Genomic DNA, 26,816 nt, shown 5'->3' on the forward strand with positions numbered 1-26,816 from the left:
GCACACTAAAATAAATAATACACACACACACACACACACACACACACACACACACACACACACACACACACACACACACTTCACAAAACCCTACATTAAACCATACATACACCACTAGCTATCCACTTACCTTAACCCAACCCTAACCCTAAGGTCCGTCACTATCGCACACTCACCTTACCCGCTCCCTAACCCTAACTCACCTACCCCACCCTAACCCTCACGTCCACACAATTGCACACTTACCTGTCCTGTGCCATAACCCAACTCAACTAACCCGTGCCCAATCGCACACTCACCTTCGTTCGCACACTTACCTTAACCCGGTCAGTAACCTTCACTCCACAGTCGAGTAAATAGCAAAGCTGCAGAAATGGCCCACCGAATACTTTCTCTAGGAAAGTATTCGGTGTTCTGCAGGTTTGCTATTTCCAGCATTTGCTCTACTGGGCTCGATATTATAACATTCGAAGTTGTAAGACTTCGATGTTATAATATAGACCCCATTTATGGGTATGTCCATGTAGCAAAACTGGATTGTTTATTTTCTGTCATTTTAATAACTGGTAGCAGATAATTGGATGTCTGTATGCTAATGTCTGGCAGTAAAATTATCAGAGTTAATCATATCGAGGACTTCAAATAAGCTATTTTAGTAGAAGGGAATCATTGTTAAGCATGATATTAATGGAGCACTAATGGCATCTAATGATTAGCTCTGGAGTAGTTGCATAAGGTGAATGAATGCAGAATGCAGTCTTTGTTTGTATTTCATGAATGGGCAACATGGAAAATGATGTAATTATTTCCATGTACATAACAATAATACGCAGAAATGTTCCTGTAACCACTCAGTAGTGGCAACAAGTTGATTATTTAAGTAATTTCTTTATCAAATAACATTTGTCAACTTACCTCCAAATTGCTTTTTCCAGTTGCAAGGGATCTTGCATGTCTGTTCTTTGGTCTGCTTACACTGAGGTCCTATGCGGGTACCTTCTCTTGTTCCCACTCCACAATCGCCAGAGTGTGGTACACAGACACTCCATTGCCACTCCCCACAAACTGCCTTTCTGTTTTTCCTTTCTGAAATACAAAAGCAAAATATTACCACTATGATATTGGTATCTTCAAAAAAACAAAAAAAAAAAAACAGACTAGAATATTCTTGGAATTATGTGCACTGAAGCAGCTCTTTAAATCAGTATAGTGCAATGATATTTAGAATTCAAAAGGAAAAAAAATGAGAGACGCAATACTGTGACCATACCTCTCAACTGTCCAGATTTTCTCAGAATGTCCAGATTTTTGCTTCATATTTTTGATCTGTTCCTCATAAAATGTGTGCTTTTCTTGCAAATGACTGAGGATTGAAGTCATTAAATAATGACATACATTTGAGTTTCAGATTTTATATCCTTCAGAAAATGCAAGTCAAGACAAAACCCGTTTATCCAGCAACTTTGTCAGTTTGTAAGAACAATAGTTAAATTCTGTCCCTATTTTTTTGGCCTTTGATCCGCCATTATTTTAGGCTTTGTCCAGATTTCTTGTTGTAAGAGATTAAGATGTATGACTGTGACCTAAGTGTCAGAGAACTAGTTTTCACTAATTTTTAGCATGGCCTGTCATGTTTTGTTTTTCATTCTTATGCAAAATATTGGTAATTATTATCATATGTAAAATCATATTGCAAATTTCCGTATGTCACAAAACACTCTTAATGTGAATGTCTTTGTACTGATATATGTGTGTATATATACTGCACTGCATTTTATACCACAAAGAATTCCAGACATCATGCTTTGCAAATGAAATAATCAATATGCTCAGAATTACAAAATCAAATACACATAACAAAATGAGGTGGTACCAGACAGATTCCAATGAATCTTAAATAAAACAGTTATTAGTTTACAGAAATTATGATTTTTATCATCCACTTACATTATAGGTAGGCTTTAATAGATACTTTGTCCAGCCTGTTGAAAGACATTTCCAATGATGAAAGATGCATCTAAACATGATGGCGCTCACTGTAACCATACACTTTCTGTTTTCCTCAAATAATCATTAATGGGGTGATCCCAAACACCAAAGGCTTACAATCTATTGCTTCCAGCCGTGCAATAATTAAGGCCCATTTCACTGCTTGAAAGATACATTTCCACAACTCCTAAATCTTAGAGCAGTACCATATCTAATGGGCATAGTTTGCTTTCTCCATGGCAATGCTAGCATCTAGCATCTCTTCCCCAGCCCCGTTTATAAAGCTGTAATGGCGTGAGTTGCTATCTTTATAAGAAATTACATAAAGCGAGGTGTAAAAGTTTGACTCATTGGCTCGTTTGATACAAAAACATTATGCTTTGGAAGTTATGGGATAGTCAGAATAACTCCCCTGTCTTGCAGTTCCCAATATCATGAGTTCAACATTGAGGAGTGTAGGGGGTGTAAGTGAATATCTTAAGTGCTGAGGCTCTGTGTGATTCAGAAAGTAGTTTCTGTTACACAGGAGGCAGATGCATGCTAGTAAACATTATCCTGCAACCTCACCTAATACACATTTACTCTTATAGTGAAAGTTGGTAACACTGACTTCTGTACTGTGGACTTTGTTGCATGACAGCTATTTGCAGCTATATTTTTGCTGCTCCAGGTTGTTTACATTACTGAAGAAAATCGAATCTTGTTAGTATTTATATTTTGCAGCTGACACAGAAGCATTAATCAAAGCTATGTTTTTTACATTATCTGCTCATTTGCATAGGTTTACACTTTGCAAATAAGATACTTGATGAAATGTTGTGACATTATACATGACTGTTTAATATGTGCCTGCTATATATGGCATAGATTATGACCAAGAACTGTAACTTCAGTGACAATGACAGTGAAAGTAAAACCCCGAATAATATAATGCTTTATACCCATAAAGAAGAAACACTCTCTGTGAACTAGATCTGGCTCTGAGATTTGCTGCAGTACTTCTCCATAGCTGAATTGAAAAATGTCTTCAATATTTGCTTAATCCTAAGATTTCATTACTTATTTACTGATCAGGGCCTCCCTCACACTGGCATGTAGTTTACTTATCTGTAAGTGAACAGTTTTAGATCAATTATATTTTGGTCCATAGTTTTTTTTTTAAATTCCTAGATTTTTCACATACTCCTTGAACTGTTAAATCCATTCTCTCAGTGAATAGCATAAAATTGTCTACAATCTAAAAAAACTTTTATTCATCCTGCAGTTTACTTAAATATGCTTAATTCTGCAGCTGCTAAAACTGCAATCAACATAGGTTCATAGGTTCATAGGTGTGTACTAGGCTAATGGTCCTGGAACCTTTGCAAGCCTAGCCCATAGGATTACACTGGCATCGTGCCACCCGACCTTAGTTCCCAGTGCCTCTGTCGAGTACAGCCACTGGAGTTATCCCCGTGGTGAATTTTCTATTTCCCATCCACTCATCAAGATTTCTCTTGAAGAGGGCCAGTGAGGTGCTCTGCTTGACATGTATATGAAGTCTATTCCATAGCATGGGCAGTCTATGGGTTATGAACCTGTCCCTCCAATATGTTCTGTTGATTGTGGTAATGAGGTTGATGTCTCTGGAGCATATGGTGTGGAGGGATTGGGATTTCTTTAGATGTAGCATTTCTAACAGAGCGGGGTCAGACATGGCTTTATAAGTCAAGCAGAGATCGCCTCTAAGTTGGCAATATGAGACAGAGAATAGTTGGAGTTTTTTGAGTCTGTCCATATAGAACAAGTGTTTAAGGCCTAGGATCCTCTTTGTCAGGTACTTTTGCAGCCTCTCCAGTTGTTGCAGGTGTCTAGTGAGGTACATGCCAAATGCGGCGTTGTACTTGATGATTGGCCTAATAAGGGAAGTGTAGAGGGAGACAATGACCTCATTCTTCCTGGATGCAAAACCCTTAGTAATGAGATGTGCCACATAGAAGGACTTTCTGACCACAGTGGCAATGTGGTGGTCAAAAGAGAGGTTGCTGTCAACCTGTGTTTCCAGATCTCTTATAGCACCTTCTGTGTTCAGTGGACTACCATCACTGTGGTAATTCATGGGAACTGTTTTTTTCCCAAAGGAGATGATGACACATTCTTTGGTATTCAGCTTAAGGCCATAGTTCTGACAAAAGCTACTGGTCTCAGTGAGGCCTTTCTGTTGGATGCCAACATCACTTGGGGAGTTAATAATAGTTCCCAACTTGCAATCATCTGTGAATTTTGTCAGCCAGAGTCCCGTTGTGTTGGCCTGGACTTCAGAGAACTAGATACCAAACAGGAGAAGACCCAGGACTAAACCCTGTGGGACTCCACTCATGACTGCTTGGCAGTCTGACATGGAGTCAGCTACATTCACACTGTGGGTTCTATCTGTGAGCCAGTTTGCAACCCACCTAGTGATATAAGGGTTGATGCCTAGCTTAATGAGTTTTTCTATGATTCCTGAGTAGGGAATGGTATCAAAGGCCTTGGCCAGATCAAGGTAGGCTTTATGAACCACCTTGCCTTCATCCACAGCTCTGGTGACTGACTCAAGGAAGTCTACCAGGTTGAGCAGGCATGATCTACCCTTCACAAAACCAAACTGTGTGGGATCCAGAGTTGGGAGATTCCCTATATCCCTGTTTATTAGGTCCATGATGATGGTTTTGCATATCAAACTCATCAGACTAATGGGGCGATAGTTACCAGGGTCTGTAGTCACTCCTCCCTTGTGGAGAGGGATGACTGTAGCAGTGCACCATTTGGTAGGGACAAAGCCTGAGGTGAGGCTGTGATTGAACAGGGCACACAGGTGAGGTGCCAGTTCACTCTACAGATCATGTAGAACACAGCCAGAGATATTGTCAGGTCCCATAGAAGCTGTATTCTTGGCTTTGGGCAGTGCTGTTTTAACCTGTGCAGCAGTAATTCTGGGTGCCTGGCAATCTACTCGCATTGTGATTTTCCTTTGGGGGGGGTAAAGCTGGCACTAAATCTGTCAGGCAGTATATTGGCAATATCTGTTGGCTTGGTATAGGAGGTACCATTGTGCAGTGGCTCAGAGCAAATCTGGGTATTGCCATTGTGATTCTTTATAGAACTATAGAAGGCCTTGTGGTTGTCTTTTCTATTTGCTGCAATTCTGTTTTCATAGCTAGCTTTAGAGAATTTGATGAGGGCTCTCAGCTTTTTTTAAGGCTGATAAGAGAGTTTTTCCAGTCTTGGTACTTCATCTTATTCTGCATCAGTTTTCTCCTTCTGTTGTAGTTTTTATGGCAGGGGACCACCAGATTGACTTGCTTTTTTTTGAGGAGAGCGTCTTGGTTCTATCGGGAATGGCGAGATCCATGCATTTGTGTACGGGTTCATACAGTGCATTGGTGTAGGATATAGCAGTCATGCAACTATTGTCCATTTGCATGGGTGCCGTGCAGTTAGCCACCTCTATATTTAGATGCCCAAGGTTAGCTTTGGAGAAGTTTTTCATAGTAATTACCTTTGTGGGGGGGGGGGGGGGGGTAGGAGGGATGTGGATTTCCAAGGTGATTAGTTTGTGGTCGGATGCAAACAGGGAGGAGCTGACTATTGGTGTAGAGCAACAGTCGCCCATGTTAGTAATGACCAAGTCAAGGATGTTACTACCTCTAGTGGGGGTAAGAGCTAGCTGGTCCAGGGCATTGGAATTAATGAATTCCAGGAAACGTTGGGCAAGTGCATTGGTACATGAGGAGTTTTCCCAGTTAATTTAGGGGTAGTTGATGTCACCCAGTATCAGAGTGTTAGGTTGGACCCTAATATTCTCCAGGGTGCTTACGAACATGGAGTGTGAGTTTTGGTACATGGTTGGGGACCTATAGCAGGCTATGACCTGAAGAGCTGTCTTACCCAATGTTAGCTGCACCTGAAGTATCTCTGATGTGTTATGTTGGGCTGCCAGTCTGGAGGTGTGCACATCCTTTATGAATATGGAAACACTACTGCTTTTAGCGCTTCAGTCCAAGTTCTGGAGCTGAAAGGTGTGGAATGAGTTATAGCCTGGTAGTGCAGGGGTGCTTTCTGCTGCCTTGAACCAGGTCTCTGTTACAGCACAAATGTCAATGTTCTCCATTGTAAGGAGTGCTTCAAGTGAGTGCATTTTGAGATTTAGACTTCTAGCATTGAGCAGCATGAACCTCACATTGCATTTGTTTGTAGCTGTTACAGTGGTAATTTGGTCTTTGGAACACCACCTAAAAAGGCACTATAGGGGTGGCAAGTGCCTTGGCCAGTATCTGGAAGCCCAGGGGTGACAGATGTAGGCCATCTCTGGCAAAGCATCAAGGTCTGCCAATCATATCATCCCAGGCAGACAGATACTGGATCCCCTTAGAATGACACCAGAAACGTAGCCAGTTATTGAAATCAATTTTCTGCTCATACTGTGGTATCATTCTGGGTGATGGTAGGATGCTGCTCAGGGCTAGGATCATATCTGCCTGGGCTACATAATCTGAGAGCTCCTCCATGTCTCTTTTCATGTAGTCCAGGGATGTATGCCTCAGGTCATTCACACCCACCTGTACAATGACAGAGTCATATTTATACCTGTTGTTGAGGGACCTGAGTGTGTGCTCTATGTGATGGTCCTGGCACCTGACAATCAGCTGACTGTTACTTTCTCCTTATTCAACCTAGTGAGTGGGACTTCAGTGTGCCTCAACATCGAGTCACCTATGACTAGTGTGATGGGCATGCTGTTTTGCCTTAGGGGCTTTGGTTGAGTGGCATACTGTTTAGGAGAATTATGTGTCTCATGATTAGTGTTGTGTTATGGTGGTCAAGTGAGTTTCTGTCTTGGAGGTCTCTACTGTTTGGGTAGATGTTTATTGACAGCCTTCAGGAAGGTGGGTTTGTAGTTTGTGTTTTTATGTGAAGGCAGTGCTGGTGTGTGTTCTAGAGGGCTATGTGTTCCTTGTGGTGTGGTGCAAGTGTTGACCGTCTCCTCTTGACCAGCTATTCCATTCTTGGCTGGAGAGTGCGTGACTTCCAATTTAGATATATAAGTGCATCTCTCTCAAGTCTGAGTGTTGGGAGGTAAGAGATGAGGGTTGTCATTGAACATGAGGCAGATGCTACATTGCCTCAGGATGCCCAAGTTCACCAGGTTAATAGAAGAAAACACAGGGAGCTGACCTTTAGACATGCCTGGAGGGCTGGGAATTAATAATAAGTAATTGAGCTGTTTTCCTGTAGAATGTTTAGTGCTGTTAGCACTTTTGTGTGCTACAAAAATTGCTACAAAAAGTCTGGTAAAGTACTAAACTAGTAAGCTAGTAAAAGTGCAGGAGAGGAGAGGAGAAAACTAGCAGATCTAAGGGAAAAATTGAAGACCAGACATGGCACTGCTCAGAAGCTTAAAAACAGTCTTGGATAGAGCAAATTTGTATCTGGATTAGACTAGTTAGAGGAAAGGCGGGAAACAAGCACAAACATGGGCTTTTAAACCTGAAAGCTGAAAGAGATGGGAAAACTGCCCAATGGCCAATAAACTACAATTTCAGAGCCAGAAACCATTCCTCTTGTGGTAGATAGGATATCTATTGCTGACGGCTCCCACTGATAAGCTAGAAGGCTTCCCTCCAATACAGGAAGGCTTGGGGGCCTCAGAAGCTTACATACAGCCCTGGATACAACAAATCTGTATCTGGACTAGACTAGTTACAGAAAAGGTGGGAAAAACGCAAACATGGGCTTTTAAACCAGAAAGTTGAAAGAGATGGAAAAACTGCCCAAAAAGGCCAGTAAACTACAATTTCTGATCTAGAAACCACTCGTCTTGTAGTAGATAGTCTACCTAGTGCTTATCACTCCCACTGACAAGCTAGAAGGCTTCCCTCCAACACAGAAAGGCTTGGGGGATTCAGAAGCTTACAAGCAGTCCTGGATACAGCAAATCTGTATCTGGACTACACTAGTTGCAGAAAAGGTGAGAAATAAGTGCAAATGCAGGCTTTTAAACCAGAATGTTGAAAGAGATGGAAAAAAAACTGGCCAAACGGCCAATAAACTATGATTTCTGGGCTAGAAACCACTCGACTTGTGGTAGATAAGCTCCCTAGTGCTTACCACTCTCACTGATAAGCTAGATGAAAAAGATTCTGATACAGGAGCACATCTGACATAACTTTTTCCACTTTTGCCTCCTTAGACAATTTCCCATAAAATATTAGCCTTACTTTCAGCACCTCATACAGATGCTTTTATCCACTGCAAACTCCATCTCAAATCTAATGTCAGAGTCAACCATATTGAAAGCTTTCCTTGTATCAAAGACATCATATCTGCATAGTCATCTCTTCTTCAGTATCTCATCCAAACCAGATATTAATATCCATCAGCTTTCTTAATCTCTTCTGTCCATAAGAATCCTCTTTTCTTTTTGTCTTCCATCACTGGCATAATATCTTCTGTCCTCTTATCTATAATTGTGGCTAATATCCTAGCATCTGCATTGTTAGGGAATACTGTCGGTAGTTCCAAAGGTCACAAGCATCAATAGATAACTTTAGTAATCAAAATTTGTCTTTTGTTCAAGACTGTGAGAGGTTTGAGGTACAAGCTTGTCATCAAAAATGAAGATAACAGTTTTTTACCTAAACTCTGCTTACATATTTTAAGTTGCATTTATAGTGACCTGTATGGCAATACTTTTTGTACTTCTCTGTTTTTTCTTCATGGTTTAGTCCAAAACATTATCTGTTTGCATTATTTTAGTTTGTTCTAGGACCTTAGTCTTTTAGCTTCCTTTGCAGTTGTGTGGATTGTATTTACTGCAAGATTTGAGCATTGTTAATAAATCACATTGCATTATCATCTCCACAAAGATCAGCAAATATTGGCTACATGTCTGTGTTTCAAAAAGTGTTTCCACTGAATTCAGTGCCATCCAGGCATAGATAAGATATTCTTCACATTGATTACTTCTGCAGTAGCCTTAGCTCTGTGAGTTATATCCTGCGAAGTTTAACAGCCAGCCAGCTTCTAAAGCTTCAGGGCACCTTTCACATACCTAATCTCTCAAGCAGCTTGAGCTGTGCTGACTAAAAACAAGTATGGGTATGAAGTCCTTCAATAAACTTCCATTTTTTTAAACTCCAATTTTCTTAAATTTATTGTAGTTTTATTACTGTCCTCTTCAGAAAAATTATTGTAAAGCTAGGAGTGTTGTGTTTTACCAGATTGCCTCAAGACTAACATTTTTTTAAAGGGAAAACTTTTTTTCTGTCAATTTATAAGTAAAGTAAATGAAAACATATACTTGTACCATAGTATTTTAAAGAGCTTCTTACTGTGTTTTTTCTGTGAACAAATTAACTTTTGTAGACTGGTATTTTTACCGGCATTTGCTGTTTATCTACCCTTGAAAGAGGCATCATTTTTGTCTTGGCTATGGAACAGATTGACAGACTTACAGTTGGTCCTTCTTCAAGTCAGAAAAAGAAAAAGTTAAAGAAACAGCCTTTGCCACCACAGCAGGCTAACAATTTGCCTCATCCACAGGAGGATGATTCTGCTGTGGATACTTGTAATTCAGACAATTCATCATTTACCCAAGATCCCTCTGTTGTAGTGACTACAGCCATTATGGACTGGGGATTAGCCACATTCAATGTGGCTGTTAGAGTCCCACTAGTGGGCAAGGATATCCACTCTTGTCAGTCCTGGCAGAGGGAAGAGTGAAGGTTTCTCTCTTGTGTCAAAATGCTGTGCCCGTGTTTGTGAAAGCAGCAGCTGCCATTAGTAGCACAGTTGGCCCCATGTTTCCTGTCAAAAAGAAACAAAAAAACAAGCATTTACCTACTTCTCCTCAAATTACTTTGAATAGCAGTAGTTTACTGGGATTGGCTGAAGGTTTAATTAAAGCTAATCGGAGGAAGTCGGAGGAAGGGCTCTGAGCCAACTCATCAGTGATATATAACATTAAGTATCCTTTTTTTTTTGCTTATTTCTGAGTTATTTATAGCACTTTAATTGTCTGCATATACTTTGCTAGCTAGTTTCACTGTGTGTGAGGCATTAACTAGAAATTTTCTACAATTGTTAAGCATCTGGTTGGGTTTGTTTGTTCTGATTTCCTACTAAGGAGTGTATCACATAACTTGTTTGCATTTAAAAGCATTCTCTAGAGTCTCCTTGATCCATTATCTGTTTAAACATTTCTGCAGTTTTTTTTCTACCTAAGTAGTGTTGGTAGGGTAGCATTGTCCATATTCAAGCTTGTGTTTTGGGCCTAGTTGTTTGTTAGTAGAGGCTGTGTATCTGAGCACATGTTCCAGGCCATCATAGCTTAACCAGAGCCAGTATAGCATTTCAGTGAGAGTGAATTGTTTGTGGTCATTGGCTGACTGGGGTTGCCTGGACTAAGGCTTGGAGTAAGCACCTCATTGGTTCTTTCAAGATTTTTTTTTAAAGTTGTTTCAGGTTTCAACTTTGTTACTGAAGAAGTTAACTTGTGAGTTTTTCTACCATTTCACACTGAGCTAATCGGAGGAAGTCAGAGGAAGGGCTCTGAGCCAACTAATCTGTGATAAAAAAACATTAAGTATCCTGTTTTTTGCTTATTTCTGAGTTGCTTATAGCACTTTTATTGTCTGCATATACTTTGCTAGCTAGTTTCACTGTGTGTGATGTATTAACTAGAAATTTTCTACAATCGTTAAGCATCTGTTTGGGTTTGTTTGTTCTGATTTTTGTTTTCCACCCTCCCTCCCTATTGGTAACCTGTTTTTATACTTGGTGGCTTTGCAGTTGCCCATCCCTGTAAATTTGATCTGAGACACTCCTCCCAGTCTTGTGTCATTACCTCATTCTACCTAATCCAGGGAGAACATTTGAGAAGGCCAACCCAGTGAGTTTCTGATCCTCCTTTCCACTTTCCACTTTACAAAAAAAAACATTTTTTTCTAAGCTTGTTTCCTGCCTTTCCTATAAGTCGTCAAGCGCAGATACAGATTTGCTGTATCCAAGACTATTTGTAAGCTTCTGAACCCCCAAACCTTTCTGTGTTGGAAGGAAGCCTTCTTGCTTAATTTTTTTTTTCTTAGAACTAGCCAGTTTTCTAGTTTCAGCACTCAAATCTGTTTCTTTGAGCTCAGCACTTGTTCAGAACTCATTGTAAGCACTAAAAAAGCTACAAATTACTACAGCACTCAACTTTCCTCACTTGTCTAGAGGAAAACAGTTTTTAGTACTTAATAAATAAGCACCTATCCAGGCATGTCTAAGGGTCAGTGCCGGTGTTTTCTTCTGTCTACCTGATGAATCTGGGCATATTGGGGCAATGCAGCAACTGCCTCATGTACACAGCCAACTGTCTCCTCCTACCACCCAACACTACAACCTGTGAGAAATGCACTTATATAGCCAAACTAGAAGCAAAGCTCTCTTCACCCAAGACTGGACTAGACAGTCAAGAGGAGAAGGCAAACACTTGCTCCACGCCACACTCATCACATAGTCTCTCAAAACCTACACCACCAAAACACACACATAGAAACACAAAACACACACCTACATTCATGGAGGTTCTCAAAAAAATCTACCCAAGCAACAGGGACCTCCAAAGCAGAAACGCAAGCAACCTCCACCCCCAACACAACCCAAATAACAACCCACAAACTCAGTGTGCCACTCAACCACAGCCCATAAGGCATAACAACGTACCCAACACTCTAGTCACAGGTGACTCTATAGTCAGGTGCACTGATGTTCCACTCACCAGGCTAAACAAGGAGAAAGTTACTGTCAGCTGCCTGTCAGATGTCAGGATCCACCACATAACGCATGCACTCAGGTCACTCCACAACAAGTACAAATATGACTCTGTCATTGTCCATACTGGTGTGAATGACCTGAGACATACCTCCCTGGACTAAATAAAAAGAGACATGGAGGAGCTGTCCGATCTTGTAGCCCAGGCAGGTATGACCCTAGCCCTGAGTAGCATCCTGCCATCACTCAAAATGATACCACAGTACAAGAACAAAATGATTGACTTCAACAATTGGCTAAGCTTCTGGCGTCATTCTAAGGGGATCCAGTATCTGTTTGCCTGGGATGACATGATCGACAAACCACAATGCTTTGCTAGAGATGGCCTGCACCTGTCACCCTTGGGATTTTGGATACTGGCTAAGGCTCTTGCCACCCCTATAGTGCTTTTTTTAGGCAAGATACAAATGACAACTTCACCACCATAACAGGTACAAGCAAGAAAAATCCGAGGGTAATGCTACTTAATGCTAAAAGTTTAAACCTCAACAAGCACTCACTCAAGGCACTCCTTAAAATGGAGAACATTGACATCTGTGCAGTGACAGAGACCTGGTTCAAGGCTCCAGAGAGCACCCCTGCATTACCAGGCTATAATTCATACCACACCTTTCGGCCACCTAACCTGGACCGAAGCACTAAAGGCGGAGGTGTGTCCATATTCATTAAGGATATCCAAACCTCAAGGCTAGTTGCTCAGCATAATGCATCCGAGATTATCCAAATGCAACTAACTCTGGGCAAGACCGCAATCCAAATTGTAGCTTGCTACAGATCCCCCACCATGTCCCAGGATTCCCACTCCTCATTTCTTGATACACTAGAAAATATTAGGGTGCAACCTAGCACCCTAGTAATGGGCGATTTCAACTACCCCACCATTAACTGGGAAAACTACTCATGTACCAATTCTTGTGCTCAACATTTTCTGGAATTCATAAATTTCAACGCCTTAGATCAACTTATTGACACCCCAACCAGGGGCAGCAATATCCTAGACCTGGTCAGTACAAACATGGGCAACCGGTGTTCCACTCCAGAGGTCAATTCCTCATTGGTCAGATCCGACCATAAGTAAATCACCCTAGCCATCCACATCCCACCCCTACTCCCATTAGGGAAACCACCATAAAAATTTCTCCAAAGCCAACTTCACGCTTCTTAAGACAGAAATGGCAAACTTCATGACACCCATGCTGATGGACAATAGAAGTATGACTGCTGAATCCTATACAATTGCACTTTATAAGCACTTACACGAGTGCATAGATCGTATAATCCCTAACAGATCCAAGATGCTATCCTCCAAAAAAAGGAAGCCAATCTGGTGGTCCCCTGCCATAAACAAACTCTACAACAGCAGAAAGAAATTGTTGCAAAAAAGAGTAAAAATCAGATGATTGGAGGAACTCCGTGGTCAGCCTCAGTAAGAAGCTGAGATCCCTCATAAAATCCTCCAAAGCTAGTTACGAAAACAAAATCGCCACTGATTCTAAAGACAACCACAAAGCATTGTATAGCTATGTCAAGAATCTCAATGGCAACATTCAGATCTGCTCTGAGATACAACACAATGGCACTAAATATACAGAACCAACTGATAATGCCAACATCCTGGCAGATAGGTTCAGTGCTAACTCTACCCCTCCCTCATCTCCTCAAGGGCCCATCTCTAATCAAGGCTGCACACGTGAAAAAAACACTGAACAAAGCCAAGAACACAGCATCCATGGGACCTGACAACATCCCAGGCTGCGTTCTACATGAACTACAGAATGAACAGGCACCCCACCTAAGTACCATGTTCAATCATAGCTTTGTGCCCACTGAATGGCGCACAGCAACGGTTATCCCACTCCACAAAGGGAGAGCCACCACGAACCCCAGGAACTACCGCCCCATTAGCCTGATGAGCCTGCTATTCAAGGCTATGGAACTTATCATCATGGAACTTGTAAACAATGACATTGGTAATCTCCAAACTCTGGACCCTACCCAGTTCAGGTTTGTAAAAGGCAGATCATGTCTTCTAAACCTGACAGGCTTCTGTGAAGCGGTCACCAAAGCCGTAGATGAGGGTAAGGTGGTTCAACACAGCCTATCTAGATCTCGCCAAGGCTTTTGACACCATCCCCCACTCTTGAATTATAGATATACTCACTAAACTAGGTATAAATCTCTATGTCACAAGATAGGTTGCCGAGTGGCTCACTGACAGAACCCACACTGTGAAAGTAGCAGAGTCTAAATCCAACCTCAGACCAGTGAAAGGTGGAGTACCACAGGGTTCAGTCCTAGTTTGGTATCTACTTCTCTAACATACAGGCTAACACAGAAGGTCTTTGGCTAACAAAGTTTGCAGATGACTACAAACTAGGAGTCATAATCAAAACTTCTTACAATGTGGACATCCTACAAAAGGGCCTCACTGAGACAGATGCCTTGTGTCAAAGCCATGGCCTCAAGCTCAATGCCAAAAAGTGCATTGTCATCCCTTTTGGTAAAGACTCTGTACCCATGAACTACCACATAGGTGTTAGTCTACTTAACACTGTAAGTGTGATAAAAGACCTTGGGACACAGATGTACAGTAGTCTCTCCTTTGATAATCACATCATCACAGTAGTCAGGAATTCCTTCTACATGGCACACCTCATCAGAAAAGGTTTCTCATCCAAGAAAAAAAAAGTCATTGTTCCCCTTTACTCATCACTCATTAGACCCATTATAGAATACAACGCTCCCTTTGGTATGTACCTCACAAGACATCTACAACAACTAGAAAGGCCACAGAAATACCTCACAAAGAGGATTACCAGTCTCAAGCAGATGCCCTACACAGACCATCTCAAAAAACTCCAGCTTTAATCTGTCGCATATTGCCTACTCAGAGGCAATCTCTGCCTAACATACAAAGCTATGTCAAACCCAGAGCTGTTGGACATGCTCCACTTAAAGAAATCCCAATCCTTCTGAGCTACACGCTCTAGGGACCTAAACCTTGTCACCTCAATAAACAGAACATGCTGGAGGGATAGATTCCTGTCCCAGAGACTTCCCATACTCTTAAACAAACTACCTATCTATATTAAATAAAGCTCCTCATTAGCACTCTTCAAGAAAATTCTTGATGATTGGATGGGAGATAGGAAATTTACCCCGGGGATCACTTCTGTGGCTCTGCTTGACAGGGTCACAGGAAAATAATTTTCTTGGGTGGCAAAAGCCAGGGTTCCATTTGGCTAGGCTTATATTGGCCCTAGGGCCAATAGCCTAGTACCTATCTATGAACCTATGAGCTACTGATCCTTTTTGCAAAGTAGTTTCTGGTTAAAGAAACAAAGAGGGATTCCTCTTTTCCTGAAATGATTCAAGATTCTGTATCTGAATAGGAAGATGCAGGGAATGGCTTCAAGACTTTTCCTCAGATTTCTCGTTCAGACTCAAGAGGAGTGCTTCATTTGTGATCCTCCCTGTGAGGGTTTCTTTTTCTCTGAGACTATTGCTACAATGTCTCAGTGTTTTCAGTGATGGAACACTGAGGTTGCTCAGTCCCTCAGAAAATACTGTGTTGTTACAGAAGGATTTTACAGAAGCTATATTCATTCTTCCTGTCCTGTCTGCTTTAGAAGATGTGTGTCTGACTTCAGTTTTCCTGACAGTCAGCCAGTTGTCCCTGAAAAAGCAGTTCGGATGTCTAAAGTTCCTAATTTTTTTTTTTTTTTTAATATTTATACACTATTCCTAAACCTGACCCAGTGAATATAACCTTAGTTGACTGCAGTGCTGTTAAACACTTAGTTAATTCCAATCCTACTCTTTCCAATAAGAACTGGAAAATTATTGATAGGTATGGAAAAAGAGCATACTTTGCAACTATGATTTACAGCATATTAAATTGTAAGGCTCCTTTGTTAAAGTTTGTTCTAACAAATTGAAACAGCATGAGACATGTTTTATCTACAGTTTCTTATTGTGAAGGTTTAAATGACCTAGTTTCTTCTGTTACACTGGACACTATTCATTGTTTTAAATGTGTATGATTCTGTTGATACAATTTTTTCAGGGCTATGGACACTGGTATTGTTTTAAGGAAGTTTGCTTGATTGCATTCTCAGAACCTCCCATATGATTTATAGGATCATAGGAAGTTACTAGGCTATTGGCCCTGAGGCCCTTACAAGCCTAGCCAAGAATTTAGCTCATTGTTCCAATAAGTCAGCACCGAATGTCCCTATCTAGCAGGGACACAGGGGGAATCCTAGGGATGTATTTTCTCTTCCCCATCCAGTTATTCAGGTTGTGCTTAAAAAGCATTAATGAGGTACTCTGCTTGATGTGGAAAGGGAGTCTATTCCACAGAAGGGGGAGTCTCTGGGAAACAAATCTGTCCCACCAACAAGTCCTATTGATGGCACAGACCAGGTTGAGGTTGTGTGTGCGGGTTACTTCAGTGGAGCTAGACTTGTGGATATGCAGCAGTGCCATCAAGGCGGGGTCTGAGATTGCTTTGTATGCCAGACAGAGGTCATCTCTGAGGAGCCTGTAGGAGAATGAATAGAGAGACAGGGCCTTTAGCCTATTGGTGTAGGGTAGATGTTTAAGGCCCTGGATTCTCCTGGTGAGGAACCTCTGTGGTCTCTCCAGCTGCTTCATCTGCTTTGTGAGGTACATGCCGAAAGAGGCATTGTACTCAATAATGGGTCTTATAAGGGAAGAATACAGGGATGTTATGACAACCTTATCCCTGGATGAGATACCCTTATTAATGAGGTGAGCCATGTAGATAGCTTTCCATACAATGGAGGCAATATGGTGGTCAAACATCAGTTTGCTATCAACCTGGATGTCCAAGTCCCTCACAACTGATTGGATGCTTAGGACCTTGTTATTAATGTGATAATTTGTGGGGATATCACTCTCCCCAAAGGGGATGATGATGATGCATTTTTTGGCATTCAGTTTGAAGCCATGTTTCTGGCACCAGTTGGATGCTTGGGTCAGACCATCTTGGGGGATGTCCACATCACTAGGTGAACTGATGACAGTACCCAGCTTATAGTCATCTGCAAACTTGGTCAGCCATAGCCCACTGGTTTTGGCCTTCACCTCAGAAAAATGCATCCCAAACGACAAGGGCTCCAAGACCAATCCCTGGCGGTACACCACTCATTACAGGTTGACTGCTTGAGGCAGCTTCCCCTATTTTGACTAGGTGGGTTCTATCAGTGAGCCAGCTTGTTACCCATCTGGTAATATATGGATTGACACCTAGTTGAGAGAGTTTATCTGTTATACCTGAGTGGGGAATAGTATTGAAGGCTTTAGACAGGTCAAGGTAGGTGGTGTGTACCATCTTCCCCTCGTCCATGACTTTGGTAACTGTCTCAAAGAAGCCAAACAAATTTAGCAGGCATGACCTCCCCTTGATAAAACCAAACTGTGTGGGATCAAGTGTTTGGAGGTTGCCAATGCCCTTGTTAATGAGGTCCATGATAATCTCCTCCATGGCCTTGCCAATAAGGCTAGTTAGGCTGATGGGTGTATAATTTCCTGGATAGGTGGATGCTCCACCTTTGTGCAAAGGTATGACAGTGGCTGTCCTCCACTTGGCTAGGACAAAGCCAGTACTCAGGCTTTGGTAGAATAGGTTGCCTAATGGTGCTGCAGATACCTGTCTGAGTTAATGTAGGATGCAGCCTGGGATGTTATTGGGTCCCATGTACACTGTATTTTTTGCCTTTGGGAGGGCAGTGATGACTTCCTCCCTAGAGATATGGGGAGGGGGCAGGTGCTGGGGGTGTTCTGATTTACTGTTGGGGGAAAAAGGGATGAAGTTTTCACTTAACCTGTCTGCCAGCAGGTTGGCTATATCAATGGCTTTTGTGTATGTGGTGCCCTTGACCACCAGTTCTGAGCAGATCTGGGTGCTTCCCTTGAATTTTTGGACATATGCAAAGAAAGCCTTGTGATTGTCTTTAATAGATTTGGCCAGGTTGGACTTAAAGTTTGCTTTGGAGGATTTTACTGGTGCTCTTATTTGTTTGTTCAGACTAAGGAGAGATTGCTTCCCATTGGGCACCTGTTCCTTCGTGGCCCTGGACAGCAGTTTTTTTCCCTTTTATTATTTTTTATTATTTTTATTTTACATTTGTTGACCGGGCTAGTCCAGCTGGATATATGTCCATTTTCAGTGGAGGCCCGGGGAGAAAAGCTCCACAAATTACAACAACATAAAAGGTCAAGACAAAGACAATAACAGTATAATTTGGTACATAAGTTTTAACAATTATAGTACAAGCCTAAGATTATATATTTTATATTTCAGTAGGAAAAAGGAAAAATTTATATAAGAATAGATGAATAAGACTAATACATTTGTATTAGAAATGGTGTAGTACAAATCTTTATAACATATTACAAAATTAGATACACCTAGTAATTTATGATAAGAGATACTGAGGTCTCACAAAACCTAAGAAAGAAAAACACTAGAGATCAATAGAGTATAGAAGAACAGCAAACAAGGATGGATTTCTAGTGTTATTTAACACATAGGTTGTGATACTATATGAAGGTGTTTGATCATTCCACTGTATATACTTATTTACATGAGAAAAAATCCTAAGGAAGGTTAAGCTCACTAAAATTAGTGAGACAACACAAGATCATGATAGGCTAGGAATTGTGGTTGTCTAGTTAATAGTTAGGTACTTAGTCTGGGTTAACACAGGGGCATAGCCAGTATGATTTGAGGTAGGGTTTAAGCTTGCTTTTAAATAAGCTGACAGAGGATATTGAGGTTAGCTGGCTTGGGAGGATGTTCCAGGCTTTACCTACTGTATTGGAAAACAAGGTGTCACCAGCTAAGTTGTTGGATTTTGATATTTGTACAAGTAGGTTATTAGCTGAGCGTAAAGGTCTTGAGGTTATTATAGGGATGACTAGGGATGTAAGTATGGGTGTATTTTGAGGTAAATACAGGATCTTATGGGCTACTATTAATTGATTGAAAAGTATTAAATTTGGCAGCTCTAACCATCCTAACTGATTCAGATTGATACAGTGATGAGTTCTATAGGAGGACCCAGCTGCAAATCTGGCAATATTGTTGTAGGAGGATGTAAGTTTACTCAGATTACTTCTACATATTTTGGTATAGATAGGGGAGGCATAGAGCAAGGTAGAGATGAGGTGGGTAAGCAATAGTAACCCTGGCTGGAGGTGTAAAGGGTTTTATGATAGAGGGAACCTAGTTTCTTGTTTACTATTTTATATGGTGTTATTAATGTGAGGTTCAAAGGACAAGTTGTTATCTATTAGTACCCCGAGTAGTTTGGTGGTTGGTTCGGAGATATTATAGTTCCATCATTTGAAGTAATAGTAAAGTTAAGTGGGGAGGTTCTTCGGGTGGGGTAAATAGTAGCATTTTGTTTTTGGGTTAAGGATAAGACGTTTTTGTAGGAGCCAGTTTTCAACTGTACTAAAGGTCATTTGGGTTAGTGACTGAAGTTCTGATTGAGAAGCAGCAGCGCATATGAGTGTGGAGTCGTCAGCGTATTGGATACAGTCAGCTTGAGGAATTACAGAATGAAGGTCATTTGTAAAGATGGAGAAGAGTAATGGGCCTAATATAGATCCTTGGGACCCCTAGAGTGACTGGGACGTGGGAAGATAAAGTATTTTCCCATAGTACAGCCTGTTGCCTGTTATGTAGGTATGATTGGAACCACTGTATAGTATGGTTGTCCAATGACAGGTTTTTGAGTGTGTCTATAAGGAGGTGGTGATTCACCATGTCAAATACTTTGGACAGATCAATAAAAACAGCTGAGGATAGAGTATCAATATTACGATTGCTGTTAATATGGTTAGTGAAGGATAAGAGAGCAGAGGTGGTGCTATGAAATGGTCTAAAGCCATGTTGACAGGGTGCTAATAAATTGTGATCGAGTAGGTAGGTTAACAGTTGTATGTGTATACATTTCTCCATTATTTTTGCCAAAGGAGATAGAATAGCTATGGGCCTATAATTGGACAACTCTTTGGAGTTACCGCCCTTATGCAGGGGAATTATGTGAGAGACTTTCAGGATGAGGGGAATAGATCCTTCAGAAATAGTTCTGTTAATGAGGATGGATATGGGGTAGGCTATGACTTTAGCAGCTTTTTGCAGGTGTTCTGCAGGTAATTTATCAGCAGAGAGAGTAGTGGGTTTAAGTTTCTGTATGAGGTTACAGATAAGTGAAGTGGGCACTGGCTGAAAATGAAATTGATGAGAATTATTGGTAAAGGTTGTGGCAGAGCCTGGGATGCTAGGGGATAGCTGGTTGGCTAGGGATTGTATGGTTTCAGTGAAAAAAGTATTAAATGAGTCTGCTATTTGGATGGGATTGTTTTGATCAGAGCCAGAGGGAGAGGGAGTACTTGAGCATCCAGAGTGTAGGAGGTTATTGATACCTCGCCAGAATTTTTGGGGATTATTTTGGTTGGTTTGTTTATAGAGTTTTATTTTTATCTATTGTTTATAGAGTATTATAGAGTTTATTTATTGCAGATGCCCACCCAACAGGTTTACTCTTCCTTGAGGAGGATGATTTTGTCCTGTTGGGTATTCCTGATTCCATGCAGCTATATAAATGCTCATATAGTACTTTGGTGTAGGTTTGGGCATATGTGCCAGTTTCTATGGAGGAGAGGGGGCTGTGAAACTTTTTATACCTTCCCTCAGAAGGTTGTAATCAGCTTTCAAGAAGTTTTTTTGCTTGACCATATCTAGGGATGGTCAGGGGAAATGGTGACTTCAAAAGTGACCACTTTGTGGTCAGATATTACCAAGGAAGATGACACTGTAGGGATACTGCAGTGGTTACAGATGTGGTGGTGTCACCCAGCTGGTCCAAGACATTTGCATTGACGAAATCAAGGATTGTCTGGACATATGTGTTTTGGCATGAGTAGTTCTTCCAATCGATGGTTGGATAGTGAAAATCACCCAACATCAGTGTAAAGGGTTGAATCTTGATAGATTTGAAGAGGTCCAGATAGGTGGAGTAGGCATCTTGAGTCAAAGTTGGGGGTCTGTAACTAGCTATGATTTGAATAGGGGTCCTGTCAACGGCTAACTGCACCTGGAGTGGCTCCTGTGCACCATACTGTTTAACCAGCCTGGAGGTGTGTATGTCTTTTATATATAGCAACTCCACCTCCTTTTGCTTTGCTACCCACAGTTTGGGGTCTGAATGTATGATAGGATGTGTAACCTGGTATGGCTGGGGTGCTTTCTGCAGTTTTGAGCCAGATTTCTGTGACTGCACAAATGTCAGCATCATCCAGGATTAAGAATGGTTGCAATGATTGCAATTTCATGTTTAGACTCCTAGCATTTAGCAGCATGACCTTTAATTTGTGTTTTGATGAAATGTTCATGTTGGTAGTTTTTGACCTGATGGCTTTGCCTAAAAAATGCAGTATGGGGGGAGGCAAGAGCCTTTGCCAGGAGACTGAAGCTCAAGGGAGACAGATGGAGGCCATCTCTAGCAAAGCATCATGGCTTGTCAATCATGTCTTCCCAGGCTGTCAGGTACTGGATCCCCTTGGAATGACACCAGAAACTAAGCCAATTGTTAATGTCAATAATTTTCTATTTGTATTGAGGCATCATTCTGGGTGACAGTAGAATGCTGCTTAAGGGTAGGTACATACCTGCCTGGGACACATATTCATTGAGCTCTATCATGTCTGTCTTCATGTTGTCCATGAAGGTATGTTTCATGTCGTTCACACCTACATTGACTATGACAGAGTCATAACCATACCTATTGTTGAGAGACCTGAGTGCACGGGTGATATGGCAGATTCTGGCACCTGGCAAACAACTAACCATGACGTTCTCCTTATCCAGCCTGGAGAGGGGCACATCTGTGTGTCTCATAATGGAGTCTCCTATGACTAATATGTTGTGTATATGTTTAGGCTTAAGTGGCTGTGAGACACACGTGTATGGACTGTGTGTGATATATGGTGTGGTGGGCACTGGAGTTCACATGTGTTTTTGCCTTGGAGGTCTCTTTTGTTTGGGCATGTTTTTGTTGAGGACTTCCACATGTGTGGGTTTGTGTTGTGCAGGTGTGGATGGTGGTTGAGGTGTGGTGTTTATGTTGACAATTTGAAAAATGAAATTTTAAATTCTCCCTTGGATAGAGGTTTAATGTGTGACCCTTCTATTGCTGAGTTAATCAAAAAGTGTGATGAAAGGGGCAAGATGATCCAAGGAAACTCTTTAAGATTTTTCATCCCTCCTTTCCAAATTGTCTGAAGGAATTGAAAAGATTGTATGATACTGGAATAAACTGGAAACAACTGGGAGAAACTGGAATGAGACTGGAATTAATGACTTTATCTGTTAATTACCTAGAACTATATTGAAAAGGTGCCAGTCTCTCCTTTATGGGCCAAATCTTGTACTTTTCAGAATAATCTCTGTACATGCCATATTTAGGTTAACTATACTTTATTATGTACAGTAGAGGGAGATGTCAACAATATCTGAATCAAGTCTTAACGTCCATAGTTTGTATGCTCATTATGCTGCCCATCAGAAATGTACTGTCTCCAATAACAGTGCTGATAAACTGATAAACTGAAACAGACCACTGCATTTATATTCATAAACTGAAATAGTTTACTTTTCCTCCTGAATAGTATAATTATTTGACCTGACTTCTGCACTCATAGTCCTGTGCCTTGTGAATAGTATAATTAATATTCTGGAATGCTGGATATTTGACCTGACTTCTGCACTCATAGCCGAGTATCTGTACTGCCTTCTAAAGACTGCACTGCCATGACTTTCTCATATCAGTCCAAAATGAACTAACTTAAGTAACTTTATCTGAAGTATTTGCTAATAATACCAAAACCCTGTTCTACATGTCTCTTTAGCTTTGGTTCCCAAGCCTTGAAGCATACAAACAAGATGTGTTTGTATTCAAATGTGCATCACATCCTGTTCTTATCAGTATTCTTGACTGAAAGTTATTTTCACCGAATGAAAGTACATTTATTGAAATTGTATGTAAACTGTGAAACCTGCTTTAATATGGCTGCATTTCTAGACTTTTGCAAAGAGAATACTGTATTTTTGCACATTTAAATGCTATCAAATCTAACATTCTACAAGGGATTTTCTTTCTCCTTCTCCAGTTTTAGCAAAAAGCAGAATAAGTAGTCTCAAAAGAATTCATGTAAACAGATATTTAAGAAGTGGCAAGGGAGTTCCAAAAAGGAATTGCTAACTCCCACAAAACCAAAAACAGTCAAACAAGTCTCAATGACTATTCAAGAGACCTTCTGATCCCTCCTATCCTGGCCCCCTTTCCTCTTCCAGAATGTCTGAGTCTCCATTTTTCTCTTTGGCAACAGATAAATGTGTTCTGAAAATCATTCATTGAGTTTACTGATGGCAGTAGGAGGACATTCCTCCTTTCCCAGAAGGCATTCCTCATATGTTAGATCACATTGCTTCCACTTGTTCATCATATGCTGTCCCAATGAGGAATAGATTCAGTTCCTCCTTCTGAGGTGGGGATGGGGGATTTTTCAAGAAAGCTCCTAATGCCAAAGAAGGAAAATTTTTGGACACTAGTTCTGGATCTTTATTCCCTTATCCTGTTAGTGATAGTGCTCAATTTCAAAATGATGTATAACCTGTTACCTCTTCTTCCTCAATGAAGTTTCCTGGTAACACTAGACTTAAAATAGACTTATCATCACATGCCTATTCATCCAGACTTCAGAAGCTTCTTCAGGTTTTGTTTGTCTGGATTGCAATATCAGTTCTCTGCATTTCCCATTGGACTATCCAAGTGAACCAAGTGTTGACAAATTGTCTAGCTCCAATTATAGCTCATTGCAGTATCCAGGGTATCTGCACTTTTCCATATTTAGATGACTTGCTTATCTCTGGATAGTCTTTTCAAAATGTCAGGAATCTCTCTTGGTTGAGATTTCTTGCACAAGCTGGGATTTCAAGAGTATATTCAAAAGTTTTTCTTGACTCCTCACACAGGATTCTATTCCTTGGATGCCAACTAGACACCTCAGCTCAAACAGCTTTTCTTCCACAGAAAAAATAGATATTTTTTTAGATCTATTTTTAAGGTTGTTCCACTCAGACTATGGACAATACCTCATATTTTTGGGTCTCATTGCATCTATGATTCCCATGATACCTCTGAAAAAATACACTGGTATCTGAAATATCTGAAATTTCTTTGGTCCCAACATCAATAACCTTTATCTTTTAGATCCCTTTACTGGGGTTTGTCAGAACAGAATTTTTTTGATGGAGACAACATATATCCTTAAATCCAGGTTTTCCCTTCTCCTGGAAGACAGGCAGATACATTTACTTTTCTTTGGACAGAAATGTTTCTGTATGCCTTCCATTCCTTCCACAAATTCAGCAGAAATCTCCCACAATCGTTGTGGTGACTACCTGGCCTAGACAACCGTAGTTCTCCCTTCTTTTTGTAATTGCCAGAGGCAATTACCACAAGCTTCCTCACAGAATGGTTCTACTCATACAAGAACAGGAGTGTTTGACACACTCAAAACATCAAACATCTTCAATTGACTGCCTGGATGATATGGTCTTAATTCCTTTTAGGTACCTATTTTCTGAGGATGTCAATCAGGTACTAATGGAGTGAAGCCTGCTACTAGAAAATCATGTATTAGCAAATGGAAAAGGTTTACTAGTCAATGCCAACAACATAACCAATACCCATTGAGGGCTAGTTGTTTTCCTGTTTTACAATATTTGTATGAGTTACTACCCAATTCCTCTATCAAGGTTAATTTATCAGGCATTTCAGAATTTATGCCCATGGATCCTACTCTTTCAAGGCCGTCTCACGGCAGAATGTTCTTGAAATGGGTTTTGCATAAGATGCTTCCAAGTAAACTGGTAGCTCCTCCTTGGGATCTTAATTTTGTATCTGAGAAGCTAATACTTGCTCCATTTCAACCATCTGATCTGGATGACTTGAGGTTCTTAACATGGAAGACAGTTTTACTGATTACTTTGACCTTTGTAAGAAGATTTTCTGAGTTGCAAACTCTTATGGTGAGTCAAACTTACCTCATTTTTCATAGGGGAAAGGTTTCTTTGAGAACAATTTCTTCTTTATGCCTAATGTGGCATCCAAGTTTACTTTAAGACAAATATCTATCTCATATTTTTCTTTCTTGAACTTTAAAATTAGGGAAACATAATTCTCCATATATTGGATGTCCACAGACAACTCAGGTACAATCTTGACAGAATTAAGTATTCTAGATCTTCATATCAATTGTTCTTTTCTTGTGAAGGTAAGAACCCATCCTGTGTCAAAACAGATTATTTCCAAATGATGATCTAAGGCTATTACCTTTTTTCTGTTGTCACCATTACAAATGTGTTCCAGGTAGAGTCAAGGCTTAATCTACCAGGGGTCTTGGTTTCATCTATGTCTTTTTGGAAAGAGTTAATTTCTAGAAGTATTCCAGAAGTTGTTACTTGGTCCTCTGTACATACTTTTTCAAAGCACTATAAGCTTAATTTCTTCTCTAGGGCCAGGTCAAGCTTTGCAAGGACCATTCTCCTGAGGCTCCTGAACCCTTTTGCTTCAAACCGCCAAATATAGTCAGCTGTGGTAATCTACTCATATAGCTAAAGATACTGCAGCAGTGATCAATGAGAAGAACATAGTACAATTGTGTAAGATGAACTTACCATAATGGTAGTTGTTCAAACGATCACTGCTGCAGTAGCCACTTCATTCTTCCATCCCCCTTGTTTTTTTTTTTTTTTTTGTATGCCAGAGTGTGGACATTTAATTTTTTGTTATTTCTACCACTGTCTTTCAGGGCTCATCTTCCCTCTCTCTTCTGTCAGGAAAGCTCTGAAGGGCTTTGTACCCAAACGTGTCTCTTAGAGAGCTCAGCTCAAGTAGCTTGACAGTTTGGGTGTGTGGAAGGTGCCCAGAAGGTTTGGAAGCTGTCCAGCTGTTATATACTTGGCAGGGTATTAACCATACAGTTAACGCTACTGCAGCAGTGATCTTTAGAACATCTACTGTTATGGTAATTTCAAATTACACAACTGTACTTTCTCAAACTGTATTGTTGTAGTTGTTTTTCACTGCTTAAGTGATCACTGCTTATATTTTACACATTTCTGAACATTTAAAGTCCATAACTTCATAAATGTATACAAGCTAATGACCGTTAAGGATTTTATGAGACTAGTCATGCGACCAAAATGTGTCCCAAGAATTACATGTTTTAGACATTTATGCAGGGGTGCTTGTTGGTTAAGATATAATTTACTAACTGCCTTCATCCATCAGAGTCATGGGTGACAGACTAGGGGTGAATTTTTGATTTCCCATTTAATGGTCCAAGTTATATTTAAATGAGGTTAGGGAGGGACTTTGTTTCAAAGGGATAATGAGCCTGTTCCAGAGAAATTCTTTGAGATACATATCTGACTCTCCAGCATGTCCTATTTATTTTGCAAGCAAAATTTAGGGCTTTAGATCTAGTATTTCTGATTCTGTTTGTTTTGCAGATGTGTAAAAGGTTCATCAGAGCAGGGTCCAGGGATGCCTTGCATGGCACTCATAGATCACCTCTCAGTAGTCTGTAGGAGACTAAGTATAGCGTTAGGAATTGTGTTTATGCCCTGCATTCTTTTTGCAAGGAACCTCTGCTGATGTTCTAGTTGCTGCATATGTCTGCTCAAATACATACTGAAAGGGGTATTATACTCAATGATTGGTCTGATGTGGGCTGAGTATAGTGGTACAATGACTTCTCTGGATCTAGATACCATACATTTACTTATAAGCTGAGCAATATAGATGGATTTCCTTACTACCTGTGATACATGTCGGTCAAAGGCCAGGTTACTGTCTCCATGTTTTGCAAGATTCATGACTAATGGGTCA

The 26,816-nt window shown here is 40.6% G+C and overlaps 1 protein-coding gene across 2 annotated transcripts in view; it reads right to left on the reverse strand.

Annotated features, from left to right (window-relative positions):
• Positions 1 to 26,816, reverse strand: part of PTN (pleiotrophin) — a 1,697,813-nt gene that overhangs the window by 553,562 nt on the left and 1,117,435 nt on the right. For both annotated transcript variants that reach the window (XM_044088220.1, XM_044088218.1), the window contains exon 4: positions 916 to 1,086. In XM_044088220.1, coding sequence (XP_043944155.1) covers positions 916 to 1,086 — 171 coding nt within the window. The remainder of the gene's footprint in view (positions 1 to 915; positions 1,087 to 26,816) is intronic.

This window comes from Protopterus annectens, chromosome 11.part0, assembly GCF_019279795.1.
Source record: "Protopterus annectens isolate FY-2018-M chromosome 11.part0, PAN1.0, whole genome shotgun sequence".
In the NCBI taxonomy this organism is placed as follows: domain Eukaryota; kingdom Metazoa; phylum Chordata; order Ceratodontiformes; family Protopteridae; genus Protopterus; species Protopterus annectens.